Consider the following 19,450-nt stretch of genomic DNA (forward strand, 5'->3'; position numbering starts at 1 on the left):
GCGGGCATCCATGGATTATATGCATTTCCCACCAGTGGTAAAATGCTGGTCCTCCTATAAGGACGGAAAGTTTTGACAATGTGTGGGAATCCAAGATTTGGTGCCAATGGCCCCTGGTTAAATATTGATCCCCAGTCAATAGGAATATTTATTGGCACTTTAGAGGCATCCATGAGATGTTGCCCATTCCCTGCCCTGTATGGATCTGATTGAAACAGTGAGCAAAAATGTTGTGTGACAATAAGTCTGGTAGTCGAATTAAAAAATAATTTGGCTTTTAAATTTGCTTTATTTTTTTTAGTAATTTTTCGTTCAGTTTTAATCATGTTGGTACTTAACCATGGATGCAAGATGGCAAAGGCCAAAAAATGGCCCGATTGTATATCAGCAGGACTATATAGAAACTGACATGCATTTCTAAAAACCGTTTCCAAAGGCTTGGGCCACACAATATAGCAGTACATTTTGGGGCCAAGTTATGAAACCAAATTCAATAGAGCACCTGAAAACCAAAACAGACAGCATGCTGTTATTTGAACATGTATTGTTAAGGGGAAGTAAGAGGAGGCACTGGATAAAATAGGCATACCAGCCCACTTTGTGGATAGGGCAAAGTGTTACCACTAAACACAGTGGGTGGCGCCAATGATGGAATTGGACAGTTCCAGCAATGATGGTGGGCAACATTTTCCTAAGGATGGTTTTTGCAATGTAGACCCTAAAAACATGGCAGGCATTTGTTTTTCAATATTAGATAATGTCTCTACAGGTCCTACATCAATTCCACTGTATATTAATGTCAACTATTTAGTCACAACATAGCCCACAAACTACTGTTTCCCTTATTGATCTCCCAAACAACCCTTCTAAAATCTTCCCTCACCTATCCTTCCTTAGACTCATCCTAAAGCTAATGTTACTACTATGATCTTCCTGATCCATTAGTAGAGATTCTTCTCTCCATCTCTCCTTATACTCATCCCATACCTCATCTTACTACTGTATTCTCCCAATAAACACTTTTTAGAATCGTCCCTCTTCTGTACACCCCATTCCCCCATTATCCTTTTCAATCCAACTAACAGAGTCATATGTCTACCACTCAAACTAACTCAAATTTCACTATACTAATTCTTTTATGGTTCTGGAGTAGCGTGCTACTCGCCAAAAAGCACTATGACGCCTCGTCAGGAGTAGTAAGCGCTATGTAAATACAATTTTTCAACATTTTAATTTTTCAGGTATTTATGATTTCTTTTGTTCAAAATAATGGTATTCTCTGGCTTATATGACCTTAAACCTACTTTTCAATGGTCATAGATCCTCATGCCATCAGTGCTCCATTTCACTTATTCGTCCATAGATAGAATGAATATAGGCTTGGGGATTTCTTTTTCTTTTGAGTGTGGGGAAGTAGCTAGTTTACCCTATTTGGGTTCTATGACTAATAACAGTTTAGATTATGTATATTTCAATTAACTTCTGCAGCACTTAAAATATGATTTATTTAATCATGTTTAAAATATTCATTTATTTGATCCTCCGAGTACTGAAATATTTTTGTAGTTAGAATTATTGTATATAAAACAAGTCAATTATAATAAGAATTTGTCATTGAATTCCACCCCTCTTACTTTAAAGTGAAGGTGTGGCCATTAAAACATATGTGAACTGGGTTTCAAAATTGTTTTCCATACAAGAGCTAATTTTCATTTTCTAATCTTTCTTTTTGGAGAATCTGCTATAACCTGATCTTTGTTTATTGGTATGCCCTTGAAGCATTTTTGTTGTTGTGGTGAAATGGGTTCTCTGCAATAAGTCCATTGCTTCTCTGTTAAGTTAAAGTGGGAACAGTGTGCTTTTCATCCAGCCTCTTCTTTGTATGTACAATATATTTTAGAGATTGTAAATGCTTGTTTATCACAAAGGAAAATTCACAATGAAGAAAAGAAACATTCTGTCAAACTAGCGGGCTAATTTATGGAAATGGCGGTATGAACACTACTCTCAATGCATGTTTGTATGCATTTGTAGTTGTATTGGGCAAGCCTTGCTAGACATCCATGCTTGCTGAATATGGGTGTGAGCACTAGTACATCACTATTTTTTGTATTGAGGCACAATATTTAAAAGGGTGCTTCCCGATGTTTATAGATGTAGTGTTCTCGGAAGCATTGAGTCTTTACATAATTTTTGATATGCAGAAGGGTTGTAGAAGTTATGATGTTGACTGGGATGATATTCCAGATTGTGGGGGTATACATGGATGAAGCCTGTCTTCCATTTTCTTTTTTACAGTTTTTAGTGGTTGCGTGGCAAAAATGGAAGCGGTGCAGGGTGCGGTGCCCTCCCGATCAGTGCAGGCAGCGGTTCGGTGACGATCGTCCAGATGTCGTCAATAAGGCCAAAGCTTATGGTGCAGGGCGATGCGGTGCTGGCATGCTGCGGTGCCGGTGAGGCAGCGAAGGTGTCGGTGATGTCCAGATAGGGTAAAGCAAGTCGGTGTCGAATGCGGTGCCCTCAGGTTGCGGTATGCAAATAAATGGTTGCGTGCATGCAATGGCTCGGTGACAATTGTAAAGACGGCATAGGTGAGACCGAGAACGCTGTGCGCAGTGCGGCTGTGCCTTCTGCGGGGCCTTCAGGACACAGAATCCTGTAACAGACTGAGTGACAGAGTTGGTTGCCCTTTTCCACTGTGGCAACTGAGACCAGCAGTTCCAGGGACGGTGCCAAGAAGGATGGTGAGGTCTTTGCTGTTCATGAGACATCTGGAACAGGGGACAAGCTCCACTTTCAGGCCCTTGGAGATACTTTCTCAAGTAGAATACACACACAGTTCCTCTACATGGCAGAAACAGCTACTGTAAGCCAAACCCAAACAGCACACATCAAAGGGGCAGTACTTCTCCTCCAGTTTCTCCCAACTCTTCTCCTTGACAGAGGTTCCTCTTGAAGTACAAAAGTGATCTAAAGTTCTGGGGTCTGGGCCCCAATATTTATACAGCAAAATCCTTTGTCCTGTGGAGGCGGAGAAGCCCTGTGCCCAGTCAAAACCAGTTCTGTCCTCTCTGATGAAGCTGCCCGGCACGAGGTGGAGACAGCATTGTCCAGAGCAGACCAGGCCCGTTCAGTTGTGAAATGAATCTCCTCCCCCTACTCTAAATGCAGCTCAGGTCTATATAGCCCAGTCCTGACTCACCCTGGAAAGGCAGAACAAACCTCACCCCTCCCAATGTTGTCTGAACAGAATGCACACCCTCAGTCCCTACCACTCTAAAGTCAGACAGTCGAAACACAAACGTAGCAGAGGCACACAGTATGGCTAAGCAAGAAAAAAGCCACTTTCTGAAAGGGGTATTTTCAAACACAGAATGTAAAAATCATCCTCACTAAAATATTCATATGTACATTCTGAGTTAAGGCATACTAAATTTTATTTTCCTATCTTGTTCCCATGGGCAGTTATACTTATAAGATGTTCTAAGTTAACTCTCCAGTCTATCCTATGGGACAAATAGCCTTGCAATAGTGAAACAACGAAATTGGCAGTATTTCTCTATCAGGACATGCCACACACATCAAGACATATTCTACCTATCGGATGCACTGTACCCAGCCCTCAGGGGTACCTTGGGCCTACCCTAGGGGTGACTCACATGCAAGAAAATGGGAAGGTTAGGGCCTGGCAAGTGGGTGCACTTGCCAAGTCGACTTAGCAGTCCTAGACTGCACCCAGGCACCGCAGTGGCAGGTCTGAGTTACATTTACAGGCTGCTTATATGGGTGGGACAATCAGGGCTGCAAATCCACTAGCAGCATTTGATTTACGGTGCCTGGGCACACACAGTGCACTGTACTAGGGACTAAATAGTAAATCAAATATGCCAATCAGGGAATCACCAATCTATAACAATAATTTACACAGGGAGCACTTGCACTTTGGCACTGAACAGTTGTTGCAAAGTGCCCAAAGCATCTTGACCAGCAAAACAAAGTCCAACACACAGCAAAAACACAGGAGGCAAAGGCAAAAATATAGGGGAGATCCATCTCAATGATGCCAGGTCTAACAATGACATATTATTGAATTTAAAATAAAATAGAAAAAAGAACTCTGAAAGAGCTGATGAGCCCCCTAACCTCATAGTGGATTTTACCTCCACATTGCATACTGACTGCACTGACCTTTGGTCAACCAAAATTCTCCCTTTTATACATCTCATGTTTAATGCAATTAAGTACCTTATTTACATTTCTACAAATGTATGCAACTTTGCACTCTCTCTTCTTTCATTATATTTAAACATCCCATGTACTCTATCAATGGACTCACGTATATGCTAAACATTTCTATATCTATAAATATGCAATTTATGAATATTTTAAGCATTCTGTCAGCTGTTTAAATCTTGTTTATGTTATACAAAGCTGCTAAAAAATGCTTAAATACATTAAACTATATTGAGAATAATACACAGTGAGCAGAAAATCATTTGGAGTATCAGGATTGGAACAAGATGATTGTCTCCAGATTTCAATGCTACAGTAGGACGTTTAGGAGAAAATATTTTAGGGATAGTTTTATTTTCCTAAATCCTTCATGAAATGTTTGATTTCATGACATCTTAAGCACTAACGTCTCTATGCATTTCATTTTTCCTAAAATTTTATTTTGCAATCAGATTTAGGTTTTTTCTTTTTCTTTGTCTTTTTGTCTGAGACTCGATATTTAAATCTGCTGTAGTGTTTGTTACAGTACTTTATGTAAAGCACATTATTAGCTAACAATTGGGACATGCCACAAAATATATTAAAAAACTAGATATTTTGCTTTTTTCCTGTCTTAGGAAAACATGCTGCACAAATTTTGATATGTATCTAATTTTTTAAATGTGTAAGGAGTATGATACCAAAGGCGATGCACTATTTTTTAATTCATTTGGTAATTTATGTCCAGGTCACACGAATGAAGAGAAGAATCTTTTCAGTGTCCATGTTCTTGTTACCTAATGCTAATTTCTTTTTTTTCAGTGGCGGCACCTGACTTACTGGATCCTAAATCTGCCACTCACAACGCCAAGCCAAGACTCTCCTTTTCTACCAAGCCCATTGTGCTGTCTACTTTTGAAGACAGCGATATATCAGCCAGTGTCATGAGATGGAAGACAGTATCAACAATATTCCTGGTGGTCGTTTTGTACCTTATCATTGGAGCTACTGTATTCAAAGCACTGGAGCAACCACACGAGAGCTCACAAAGGACTACCATTCTCATTCAAAAACATGCCTTTGTAGAGGAGCACGCATGTATCAACACCACGGAACTTGAGCTGCTCATCCAGGTAATGAATGGAAACATAATGATTTTTCAGCCATGTTATCCTTTTATGTTGGGTCTTCAAAGGTAGTAGTAGTAATTGGGTCATCTGTGCCTGTGGTATTGTTATAGTTCATCTTATAATATTTATACAGACTCGTTATGTTGAGTTATACGGAAAAGGCTGCTCACAGCACAGATCTGACTGCTGACGTAGTAACTACTGGGTAAGAGGTTAGTTGCGATGGTTTTTATGATGATCAGATTAACAATGGAGTTTATAGGCATAGCTCTGCTAAAAATGTAAATTGAGGACATGCAACTCATTTCTGCTAGATCTACTTTGTGAAAGTTGGTGTTGGAGAGCCACTGATCTGCATTATTGATAAGATTCCAGTTGAATCCCATTGTGTGTTGGAACTGGTTATTAGGGTCTAATGGTGTTTAGTGGCTTCATTTTACATTTTTTATTTAACCAGTTGAATTTGCCATATCTTTGGACTGTTAGTATTTGATCCAGCATCAAGCTTATAAATGTACCCATTAGAAGCCATTTCTAATTGGTCAGCTGTAATTTCTACCAAGAGTGAAAGAGTTAAATAAGGAGGTGACATTCTGCTACTCAAGCCCAGTCTAGCAGGGGACACTTCAAGATAAATGAAATGCCATTGAAGCACACACCTTTTGTGTCGATTCATGCCTTGTAAAATTCCACAATGTACAGAGTACAAAAATGAGCAATAAAGTGTGAAAGTATATGATAAAAGGAGAAAAGTAAAGATATAGATCATGCAAAAGGCATCAAGGACTGTGAGATGGAACAGTTTTAAAAAATATGTCCGGAATTATGTGTGGCCAGTTGATAGACTGTAATCTTTGGATGTTTCAATCTGTTTTTCTGTACATTAACTTTGAATGGCTTCTTGTCTTTGTAAAACTCCATTTAAAGCAACATGTGGTTATGAAACCTGGTGTATTTTTATGGTTATCTGGAGAGATTTCTGCAAAGCACAATATGTTGGAAGAGCCATTTTTAATAAATCATTATGATCGCAGGTCATCTCGTCTAATGAGGGATCGGGGTAGGTGAGGTTAAGTGTGATGTTCTTGGAGGAGCTGTCAATGCAGTAAAGTGCCTTACTGTTCTGTAAGATAAATGTGCTGAACCTTGAAGCAAGTTGTTTGCAAATTGTTCTGCGAAAGAGACTACTGTCTAGCGGTGCTGGAAACCTCTTTGAAACAAGCATTTCTTCGAACCATACCTCACTTCAATGTGGAGTAGAGGGGACAATGAGATGACACCTTCATGGTCTGAGTGCCTATACATGATCGCCTTCTGGATACTTTATTTTAACTGAGAGACTAAGAAGTAAAGATTTATTAGGGAAAACATTTGATCTAAAATGAAAAAAGGGTTACGTAAAGTTAAAATAAAAATATTATACAAGATCATAACCTGAAACATGCGCATAATACAAACACATAGGGCACAATTGTACGTATTTCACAAATGCTATGCATTTAACACAGCACTGTTTCAGGAGAGAAGTTTTGTAAATAAACCACATGTACTTTTCATCCATGAAAGGGAGTAACCTATTCATTGCATAAATTAGTTCTGTTTACATGAACTAAGCCGTACTTTAACTGCCATTACAACTACTGCAAAGCACCAGTGTACAACTCAGATTTCTTGACGTTTGTGGTTCTTACAACTGCACACATTCCTTTCTGATGCACTGCACAATGTTCAGCCTCTTCATTTCTTATGCGCACAGTCTGTCATAGCTGCCAAGTTTTGAGATTGCTTACATGTAACATTTCAATGGTTTCAATATATTTATGAGTCACAGTCAGCTTCCACATGTGTGACACCCAGAGTGGCTCTTTCTCACTATTCAAACCATGGAATGAAGGGCATGCATTGAAAGAGCTAATTATCAGAAATTACAATATTTTGAACAATGAGAAGCTCCAAGCATATCTTCAAACTAATGGAAAACTCCTAAAATGAAAGCTCATTAACCTCCTATCTTTTTGTAAGATGACCATACTGTAAAACAATTGTGGCAAAGCCTTTTATTGCATTGAAGACACACTTGAAGGAAGTTTGCGGGGGGCTGTGAGACACCTGCTAAGCCTGACAAGAAACCAATCATGGATCTGTGTTGTACACCGGTGCTTTCCAGTAGTTTTAAGATTAAAGTTTCTTGCTGCTCAAATGGGAGTAATTTCTCATATTTATGTTTCCCTCATCTTCATTGCCTGGTTTTGCTTGTGTGAAAGTGTCACTCATAGTTGTTGAATGTCACTCATAAATTCACTGAAATTATGAAACTGTCACTCATAAGCAATCGGAAACCTTGGCAGCTACGTATAAAATTCATGCCAGTAGCATAGATTGTCTCGGGAAGATTTAATGGAACGACGAGCTGCGGATTCGCTTGCATTGAGTTTCTTGCCATTGATTATTGTAATAATTCGTAAATCAGTAAACATGCAGTCTAACTGAGTTTTCGCAAGTATTTCAATCTGAAAAGTTTGTAATAGTCTCCAGGATGAAAGCCATACTCCGTGAGCCAGAATTTTCCCTCTGCTAAGATAGTTTCTGTTACTGCAGACTACATTGTTTGCCAAAAGTTGAATGTATTTTTATGTATTTTGGTTTTGCCCATGAAGCATGAACAATAGATGATTCAGACAAAATATCGAAAAAAAATATTGAGAAACAGAAATATCAAGTTTTAAATAACGTGATGTACAAATTTCATGTACAAAAATATCATTGACAAGAATATTTATTTTAAGGTAAGTAATATCAATGTTAAAAATATCTATGTTGTTAATATCGATGTTAAAAATATCTATGTTGTTCATATTGTTTACAAAAAACATCCTTGTTAATAATATCATTTTAAAATTATTTCTATGTATTTTAATATATATTTTAATTGCATATGTTATAAATTGTTTGTATAATTATTGTTAATAGTTTTAAATATAGTTTGCCAATATTTAGTTGTTTTCAAATTAAATGTAATAGTTTATTTGAATTTTTAGTGCTGTAGTGTGTTGTGGGGTTTATAGGGGTACAGTGTGGGAAGTAAATTATTTTAATTAATAATTAATTGATATTAATTATTTGATTATGTTACTTGTGTATTATTTTTTAATTATGTTAAGTTTTAGGTGCAGGTTGTGAGGTTTGTAGGGGTATGAGTGAAGTAATGATATTATAAATATTTAATCATTAATTTGTAATTATGAATTATTTAATTGATAATTTGTCATGTAAATTATGTAATTAATGTAATTTTGTGTTAATAGTTTTGGTGTATGTTGTGGTTTTTGCAGGGATAAAGGGTGTGAAGGAAATTAATTATAATAATTACAGTTAAGTATTATTAATTATTTAATTGTTAGCTAATTCCGCAAATTGTGTAATTAAGACATTTTATGGATGTGTGGATTGTAATTTTAGGAGTAAAGGGTGGGAAGTTGATTTACTATAATTAATTTATTATTAGTTAATTGTTATTAATTGTTTAATTCATGAGTATGTAAATATGAAACTAAGCGTTTTTAAAAATATATATTAACTACGTGTTGTTGGTTTGGTATGGATTAAGGGTGGGAAGGTAATTAAATCTAATTATTTTTATCATTAATCAATCACTATTAACTGTTTAGTTGATCATTAATTATGTAAAATTTGTAATTATTATATTTTTAAAGATATATTTTAGATGTGTGTTTTTTACTTCGTAAAGGTATATGGTAGAAATGTATTTAATTTAAGAAACAATAAACGTAAAATGTGTTATTTATTGTTTTAAAATGTGTTATTTATCATGTTATGTGTTCATTGTATTATGCTTTTTAATTGTAAATAACATTATTTTTGTTGGTTGCATTGATTCCACATTCCAAATGGAATCTTCACTCATGATTCTTTTTGAAAATTCAGCTGTGTCATCTGTGCAGCCACAGAGCAAACCATCTTGTACTACCTGAGGAAGGCGGAAGCTGAAACGTAGTGGAAATATATTTTTGTTCTCTGGTAAATCTATCTGATTTAGTCACTTCTTTCTTGGATATTTTATTTCTTTGTGACTCATTGTATCCTTTGGGATCCAGATTGTTTCCCTGGCTGGCTGTTGTTTGTTTTCTAGTTAGCCTTCATCTTCAAGGATATATATATATATATATAATCTACTGGTGGTCGCCAGTAGATAGTTATAGTTAGGACCGTGTTTCCATAGGAAAGCCGCAACATTCTATTTGGAATAACTTTGGCGCCGGTTGACGAATCCTCACAAAATTTTCAAAATAGGTGGGGCGCTCCGCTCCTACCCTGGAAGTCTCGGGGGGATTCGTCAAGCGGGGGCTGAGAAAAAAGGGGGGTCCCAAAACGCGTTTTCCCCATGCAGTTTTCCATAGGGACATTTAGTCCAAGGTACAGCCCGAACGGCTGAACAGAATTACTTGAAATTTGGCAGAGAGGTAGTCCTCAACTCAGGGAAGTGCCTTTTGTAGGTCTGGTGTCAATCTGTTCAGTAGTTCCTGAGAAAATCAAAAGTAAAATCATATATATATGTGGGCGGAGCCTAACCACACATCTCAACCTGAGATCTGATTGGCTGTCAGCACTTCATCCAAGAAGTGTTGGCAGCCATCTTGGGACCAATATACATGATAGCACCTCATTAAAAAGCATTGCAGTTAATAGAAGGTTTTAAGACTTTAGTTACATTATAAATCATGTGTTGGTGGTACCGTACTCATTTTAGGAATTGTGGTATGTTCTAAGGTGATTTCACCATGTGAAAAAGCCTTCTGCTGGGATATCATGATTGAGAGAAAAATATTTGCTCATGCTTTTCCCACAGAGGTTTGGAAGGTGATCTATAAGCTAAACTGAGAGCTTATTTTCTGTAAATTCACATTATCTTTCTCAGTCATGTGAGAATGAAGTCTGACATTCTCAGTAAAACATGTACATCCAACAAGGGCAGAGACTGTCAGTTGATTCCATTGTGTTTTACTGCAGCTTCCCAGAGTGTTCCAAAGAACAACTAGAGCGCTAACAGTCCTACTTATGATAAACGTATGGCGCACCTGAAGCCATCTTGCTTGGATTAAAGTGGTAACTCTTAAAACATTTAATTTAAAAAGGAACAAAATGAGGGGGTTCATTTTTCCATAACAAGTATGATTAGTGCTGCAGAAAGATAAACTAGGGCACATTTTGACTTCTGAAATCCTCTTTTATTTCTTAAAAAAATTCTGACATGCAGACTGAAACATGCACTTTCAATACCTGCAGCAGTTTTCCCTGGTGAGCAGTAGCTTTACTACAGTGATCTAATGAGCAAAAAGAGTGCTAACATTCTGAATTTATGGCAAATGTGTGACACATCTGAATGCCTTCTTGATGGAATCAAAGTAAAAAACTGAAAGTATTTCCTACTGAGGAGACTGCAGTAAATGAGGAAATTAGGAAACTTCATAACAAATAAGTCTCCCAAGATGGCCACCAGAGACAAAAGAGCCCAAATGTAGCCCAAATATCACCCAGATGTAGCCCAAGTATAGCCCAATGACAGAATGTCCCAGAGTGTTCTTAAAAACAACTAGCTTACTGTCTTCATTATGACAAAAGTATGGCACACCTGAAGCCATCTTGATTGGAATAAACTGGTAACACTTAAAACATTTAATTTAAAAAGGAACACAATGAGGGAGTTCATTTTGCCATAGAAATTATGGTTAATGCTGAAGAAAGAAAATGAGGGCACATTTTGAGTGACTTCTCAAATCCTCTTCTATTTCATTAAAAAATTCTGACATGCAGACTGAAACATGCACTTTTAATACCAGGAGCAGACTTCCATGGTGAACAGTAGTTTTACTACAGTGATCTAATGAGCAACTAGAGTGCTAACTTTCAGAATTTATGGCAAATGTGTGACATATCTGAATACCTTCATGATGGAATCAAAGTAAAAAACTGAAAGCATTTCCTACTGAGGAGACTGCAGTACATGAGGAAATTAGGAGACTTCATACCAAATAAATCTCCCAAGATGGCCACCGGAGACAAAAGAGCCCAAATGTAGCCCAAAATCACCCAGATGTAGCCCAAATATAGCCCAATGACAGAAGTGTGCAAAACACTTATTATTTTGTGTTTTTGCAGTGTTATATAGTGCAGACTTGTCAGGTATTGGAGTGCTTTACATGAGCATTGGTTACATCACACAAGAACAAATTCATTTTGGTTGTAGACATGGGGAGACTAAGTGATTTGACCAAAATCACAGAATGTCGAGCTGAAGCAGAAACTCCAACCTGGTTCCCCAGTTGCAAAGTCTGCAGTTCTGGAAGTAACACCACATCCTCTCCCTTAAGTGCAACATTTAATCAAGTGGTCAACTGGATAAAAAAACATAAAGATAACAAATAATTTAAAAGTGCTTTGTCGCTATTTGAAAACTCAGAAAATATGTCCTTATTTTAGTCTTTTAGAGCACTAACCATAATTTTGATGCCAATAAGACCCTCTCATATATGTAATTTCTAAAGGAAATGCTCTAGGTATTACAGTTTTGATTACATCAAGATGACGTCAGGCGTTCCACACTTTTGTAATAAATATAGAATGTTAGCAATCTAGTTGTTCATTAGGATACTGTTGAGAGGCAGAGGCCAGGGGCACGGACTCTGAAAATTGAAGGCAGGTAGGAGGGTGCAAAGGCAACAATTTAACCACACTGAGCAGGCAGGAAGGGCCGTGGCAGCACAACAGACTATGGAGGGCAGTGTAAAGGGGGGCAGGGGCAACAAACCAACAATACAGGACTTGCAAGAGAGGCTGTGGCAATGTAATAGACCATTGTGGGCAGAAGGAAGAGGCAATGGTAGTACAACCATACATGCCAACAGACCGGTTCAGCCAGGAAACGTCCAATGTTTTTAATCTCAAATGGGCTTTATTTGATCTGTCTCCTGTCTACAATCTCCTCTTTTTCAATGTAACTCAAAGGGGAAAATCAATACCACAGTTTTTTTTCAAAATCTCCCTCTTACCAAGTTCAAAATGTTCGCAAGTATGGTACATTGGATCATGGAAGGAAATGGGGTAGGGACATGGACTTGGATAACAGAGGACAGGAGGGACATGGAGAGGTGCACCAAACTGACCCTGCAGGGCAGGCATCAGGGTTTGCAGCAGCACAATACACCACACAGGGCATGCGGGACGGGAGTGCAGCACAACAATCCATAGAAAGCAAGAGGGAGGGGACAGGACCATGCACATGGACAACAGAGAACAGAGGGGCAAGAGGCAATGGTAGCTAGCTGACCATAATGGACAGACAGGAGAGAAAGCTGCAGCATAAGAGACCATAAATAGCAGGAGGGACGGATCAGGGGCATTACAATGGAACAGGCAAGCCAGGAGGGAGGGAGTAGGGGTCTGCACATGTAAACAGAGGGCTGGGGGCAAGGGGGCAGGGCAGGAGCAGCAAGATAGCCATGGAGGTCAGGCAGGATGGGCACTAGAAGCAAGACACACCATGAAGAGCAACAGTGAGACTGTGATGGCATACACACAGAACATGGAGGGAAGGTGGGAGGGGGTCAGGGGCAGCTAACTGACCACACAGGGAAGGTGGGAGGGGCCATGGTAGCACAGAAGACCATGCATGGCAAGTGGGAGGGTTAGTGGCAGCACAATGGCTATGATGGGCAAGAAGGAGGGTGCAGGGGCATGCACAAAGGACGATGGAGGATAGAAGGGAGGGTCAGGACCTGTGCACAGACAAGAAAGTTCAGGGGAAGGGGCCTCACAACAGACCGCACGGGGCAGGCAGGAGGAACAGTTGCAGCACAACAGACCAGGGAGGGCAGAAGGGTGTGGCAGTACAATGGACCATGTAGGACAGGAGGAAGAGGATAGGGGCATGGCATGTGGACAGGCAGGGTGGAGGTGGCAGGGACAGGTTACAGTCATCTGACAATGCTAGGCAGGTGGGAGGGGAGTGGCAGCTCAACAGAACACTCAGAGTAGATAGGAGTGGCAGGTCCATGGAACATGATGGGCAAAAAGGATGGAGCATGGGCATGCACAAAGACATCGGAGGGCAGGGGGAAGGAGAATAGGGGCAGCAAGCTAAGCACAGAGTTTAAGCAGGAGGTCAATGATGGGGCATAGAATTGGGCAATGGAAGGCAGGAGGAGGGGACTGGTACATCATACTAAATTGAGGGCAGTGGCAGCACATCAGACCATGCATGGCAGGAGGGAGGAGGCTAGTCCATGGATTCACACAACAGAGGATAGGGAGGAGGGGGATGGGGCAGCAAGCTAACTGTTCAGAGAAGGCGGGTATTAGGAACTTTATTGTTTTTAAAACGTGTGTCTGTGCGAACTACTTAAAATATGAAAAAGTATGCAGCATAATCTCACTTTTATTCAGGAAGAAGAGGACGTTTGTGACTGTGACTCCGGGCTCACTTGGCAGAAACACCCCCTGACCCTCCACCCCCTATCGCAAAATGTAATGCCCGTGAAAAGGGTAGGTGAACACAGTGTTATATAGAACATAGTCCTGAGAGCACGATTGAAAATGAAAACTAGATATAGTGTATGGTATAAACTATGCACCAAAAAGTGTGATATAAGATGAACCGGGCATGAAATATAATATGCAATACATTGTGCGCAATGACAGATTCATTGGAGAGCGCGAGATAGCACAGGCACTAGCGCGTGCTATGCGATGTGCGCCTTGGAGTGTAATATGCACAGGGCAGTGTTGTGTAACCTAACTAGTCTCTAAAGTTGTAATATAAAATATGTGCTGGGGAGTGTAACGTTGCATATGCACTGTGACAAAGATATGGATCCCAGATTGTAATATGTATGGCATAGCACTGTGCGTTATAACATAGGCATCGAGGAAGGCACGTTAGATGGGGCAATATAACCCGTGCGAAGACAAGTGTGGCATGACATATTCACGGGGTGGTGTTACAGTGCACATGGGCTAGAGAGTGTCATAGCATATGCACTAGCTGGTGGAATACAACACAGAGGTGTGTGGCACTCGGCAGGCAATGGTGGGTGTAACACAGCATTGGGCTCTGCCAGGAGCGTGCTGTGACTCTCAAGTGATGTTCGTCCCCTTTCCAGAGAGTAAAATAAAAGTATTACACATCCGGCAGTGGATGTGTGTTTTATTAACCGTGAGGGGGGTTTCTTACATAGTTTTGGTCGAATTTTTGTCGAATCCCCTTTGGAATGCTTGGTGTGCATGTGTATTAAATGTGCCCGTCAATAGCTACCCATGTTTGTATAAATAAACGACAAGGGTGTCTACCGGGATTAGGCACGGTAGGGCATCAGACATGTCAGAGCTTCACTAGTGGTGTAAATACATTCCACGTGGATTCATTGTATGCATAGTCGCCTTTTGATGAAAATCACTCAAATCGTCATGGTGATAGGTACGTACAGTTTGTCCAGCATGTCCTAGGTGTGTCTATAAATATATATTTTTTTAAAATAATAAAAAACAGTGGCCGGCCCTGGGGATTGGGGTCAAAAAAATATAATTAGGAGACAGGCCCTGGGGGATGGGGTCATCAGGGCCAATAAATTGGAACCACACAGCCCCCCTTCTTAAAAAATAAAATAAATAAAAGACTGGCATTGTGCCGGAGGCCACGCCCCCTCCTTGCAGCACTCTGCAAACGCGCCCCCTGGCGAGTTGTAAGTTGGGGAATTAATTCCTCTTCAATACTGAGGGTCCCTGAGGGCCAACTAGCCCAACAGGCATCTCCAGTATGCGCCAGGGAGCTGCGCTGCAGACAGGTGTTCTGAGGCCAAGCCCCTTTTTACACCTCTCTGCAACGCAGCTCTGTGGCGCTTACTGGAGGTACCTAGTGGTCTAGTTTGACCCTAGGGACCCTTAGGATTCAAGGGGACTTAATCTCTCAACTTAGAACAGCCACAGGGCGCGTTTACACAGTGGTGAAGGGAGGGGACGGGGCCTGAGGTGACGTGTGCAAACACGCACTGTGGCCTGTTTTAAGAGGTAGTTTTAATCCCCCTGCCCTATTATATACTAGGGGCTTACAGAGGAGGTCATGCTAATCACAGGGGGACCCCAACGCATAATGTTCCCTAGTGTATGTAGGTGTTTTGACTGTATTCTAAGTGTCTTTTAACATAGCACTGGCTCTAGGACTGGTTAGTCAGACTCAGTTACCACCAGTATCCGTCTGAAAAAGTTGAGGGTACAGGATGATTTTGCAACAAGGATTCTTTCTGCTCTTCTTTTTGTTCTTTCTGCACGTTATCCTTCTTCCTGCACTTTTCTTCGTCTTTGAGGACTTCTGTTGCTTCTTTCTGCACTTTTTTTTTCTTTCTGTGCATTTTTTCTTCTTTCTTCACATGTCCTATCTCTGTAGGCATAGTTAGAAATTAGCATTTAAAAAACCTTTGAAATTGACAGAAAAAACCATAGGTTTCAGGCACGTTATAGTTAGGAATTAGCATTTAAAAAACCTCAGAAATTCACTGAAAAAACCATAGGTTTCAGGGGTGTTATAGTTAGCTGTACTTTTCACTTGTACAAAACCATTGAAATTCCCCCGTTATAGTTAGTTCAGCTAACTATAACTCGCGCGCCCGCAATGCACTGCTGATGACGTCACATATTACATCACTCATGACATGGTCAGTGACATCACTCATGACATCACTGATGACATCTCAAATGACATCACTGATGACATCACTGATGACATCATCCTTGTGATAGAGTGGCAGACCTCCTCTCACCCTAATATAACCTTTGATACACACATTCAAAAATAGAGACTAAAATTTTCAAAACAATGGACATACCAATACCAGTTACAACAACCTCTTCAGTAATTCTAAGATCCACATACACATCCACTCATTCACCAACAGTCCTATACAGTCACTCATACATGTACTCACTCATCATATGTACTCATACACCTATACATCCTGTTACACAATGCCACTCATCCATAGAGTTACTCACACACATAGTCACTCATGCTAATAAAGAATCAAACATACATTTACTTGCATATACAGTTATACACACACCACCACACTTACTTCTACGGAAACTTACACATACTTAGTCTTTTAAACAATCACTTATAGAAACACATACTTATTCATACAGGAACTCTTTCAATCTCTCACTCTCACATATACTCACTTATATACACCAATAATCACATATACTAGTTTAAAACATATGTAGTTACTCATAAAGACACTATTGAGACAGTCATTCACTCACTAACACACCCATACACACACTCATCCACCCATACAGTCCTGCACACATGCTGTCTTCAACACATACAAACAGTGAGTCACTCATTCATGCACCTATGCACTACGTAATACCACCCACCGAACCATGCTGACACTCAGACTGATACTCAAAAAACCAACTAATAACCTATATAGACACCCATGTAGCTACTCACCAACCCATGCAGCCACTTATACACAAAGTGAGAGACTGATACAGATATTTACATATTTAAACATTACTCACTAAGCCATGTATTCACTAATCAGTCAGTTACACAATCAATTTTTCAAAAACAAATCATCCATTTAGACACGTATATACCCATTTATTCTTCCATCGACCTTGAGATATACATATATAAAACATATTTAATTTTCAGAAAAACAGACATTCACTGGATGATAAAAAAAAAAACAAACAAACAAAACAAATAGGGTCTGAGGGCAAATGTTTGAAGACCTACAAGGATTCCTAAACCCCCTTCCTAAATATTTCAAAACACAAAAGGGATCCGAGGTCTAATATGCAACCCTTGATATGAATTCAAGATAGTTGACTAATAGCAAATTTATGCCAATAGTGAATTAGTATAGGTAAGCATGTGAGAGAGCGATACAAAAAATAGAAGACAACAGAAGGTGAAGCAAAAAAGTTTGATCAAAGGATAATCAGCATCCCATCATTACACTCTGAAAGTGCCCAGTGTCATCATCTGGGGTACCAAACAACTCTTCTCAGAGACCTCATATTATATCGAGGCCATATGAATGAGTTGTATCCTCTTATCAAGAAACATCCAGAAAAAGAGGGAAAAATAGAAAATTATTAAGAGTGCAATGAAACAAACAAATATTTTTGTATTTTACCAGTGTTCATAAAACAGAATACACAATTGACTTGCACTAGATATATGTATTTCTAAACTGTGCCCCATCAATCGTATTTCTATCTAAAAACAGTGTGAGAACAAAAAAACGGGGAAGAAAAGGCAGGTAAACCACGTTTGCTGCCCACTATTTGGTCGACATGTTTCAGCCTTCAGGAAGACTCTCCCTGGCTTTCTTCAGGACCTCATGATCAAAGTCCCTGATATGGACTTTGGGAAAGAAAATGGGTTACTACTATACCCTCGTATAGGTTGTCCAATTCCTCAATGTGATTGCTGATGTTAACTGACATCAAACATCATCTGAGGAAAAAGCCCCACCTCACTCGGCACCAGCTTAAGTCAAGGAAGAGGCCCCGCTCTGTCTGTCGGTACCTCCGGCTGGGACTCGTACTGGGATGAGTCCAGCCTCAGATGATGTTTGATGTCAGTTAACATCAGCAATCACATTGAGGAATTGGACAACCTATACGAGGGTATAGTAGTAACCCATTTTCTTTCCCAAAGTCCATATCAGGGACTTTGATCATGAGGTCCTGAAGAAAGCCAGGGAGAGTCTTCCTGAAGGCTGAAACATGTCGACCAAATAGTGGGCAGCAAACGTGGTTTACCTGCCTTTTCTTCCCCGTTTTTTTGTTCTCACACTGTTTTTAGATAGAAATACGATTGATGGGGCACAGTTTAGAAATACATATATCTAGTGCAAGTCAATTGTGTATTCTGTTTTATGAACACTGGTAAAATACAAAAATATTTGTTTGTTTCATTGCACTCTTAATAATTTTCTATTTTTCCCTCTTTTTCTGGATGTTTCTTGATAAGAGGATACAACTCATTCATATGGCCTCGATATAATATGAGGTCTCTGAGAAGAGTTGTTTGGTACCCCAGATGATGACACTGGGCACTTTCAGAGTGTAATGATGGGATGCTGATTATCCTTTGATCAAGCTTTTTTGCTTCACCTTCTGTTGTCTTCTATTTTTTGTATCGCTCTCTCACATGCTTACCTATACTAATTCACTATTGGCATAAATTTGCTATTAGTCAACTATCTTGAATTCATATCAAGGGTTGCATATTAGACCTCGGATCCCTTTTGTGTTTTGAAATTCACTGGATGATGTCATCAGTGATGTCATCAGTGATGTCATTTGAGATGTCATCAGTGATGTCATGAGTGATGTCACTGACCATGTCATGAGTGATGTAATATGTGACGTCATCAGCAGTGCATTGCGGGCGCGCGAGTTATAGTTAGCTGAACTAACTATAACAGGGGAATTTCAATGGTTTTGTACAAGTGAAAAGTCCAGCTAACTATAACACCCCTGAAACCTATGGTTTTTTCAGTGAATATATATATATATATATATATATATATATATATATATTACCTACTGGCGGTCGCCAGTAGGTAGTTATAGTTAGGACCACGTTTCCATAGGAAATCCGCAACATTCTATTTTGAATAACTTTGGCGCCGGTCGACGAATCCTCGCGAATTTTTCAAAATAGGTGGGGCGCTACGCTCCGCTCCTACCCTGAAAGTCTCGGGGGGATTCGTCAAGCGGGGGCTGAGATAAAAGGGGGGTCCCAAAACGTGTTTTTCCCATGCATTTTTCCATAGGACCTTTAGACAGGGCTACAGCCCGAACGGCTGAACAGAATTTAATGAAATTTGGCAGAGAGGTAGTCCCCAGGTCAAGGAAGTGCCTTTTGTAGGTTTGGTGTAAATCTGTTCAGTAGATTCTGAGAAAATAGCCTTTAAATCAATATATATATCTGTGGCAGCTTACGGTGCGCTTACCGTGCGCTTACCGTAAGCTTACCGTACGCGTACGGTGGCGTGCGTGAGTGCGATTCTGAT

At 39.7% G+C, this 19,450-nt stretch overlaps 1 protein-coding gene across 2 annotated transcripts in view; it reads left to right on the forward strand.

Annotated features, from left to right (window-relative positions):
- KCNK2 (potassium two pore domain channel subfamily K member 2) overlaps positions 1–19,450 on the forward strand; it is a 463,644-nt gene that overhangs the window by 52,422 nt on the left and 391,772 nt on the right. For both annotated transcript variants that reach the window (XM_085612921.1, XM_085612920.1), the window contains exon 2: positions 5,035–5,345. In XM_085612921.1, the coding sequence (XP_085469047.1) occupies positions 5,035–5,345 (311 nt within the window). The remainder of the gene's footprint in view (positions 1–5,034; positions 5,346–19,450) is intronic.

The sequence above is a fragment of the Triturus cristatus genome, chromosome 6 (assembly GCF_964204655.1).
Source record: "Triturus cristatus chromosome 6, aTriCri1.1, whole genome shotgun sequence".
Lineage (NCBI taxonomy): Eukaryota > Metazoa > Chordata > Amphibia > Caudata > Salamandridae > Triturus > Triturus cristatus.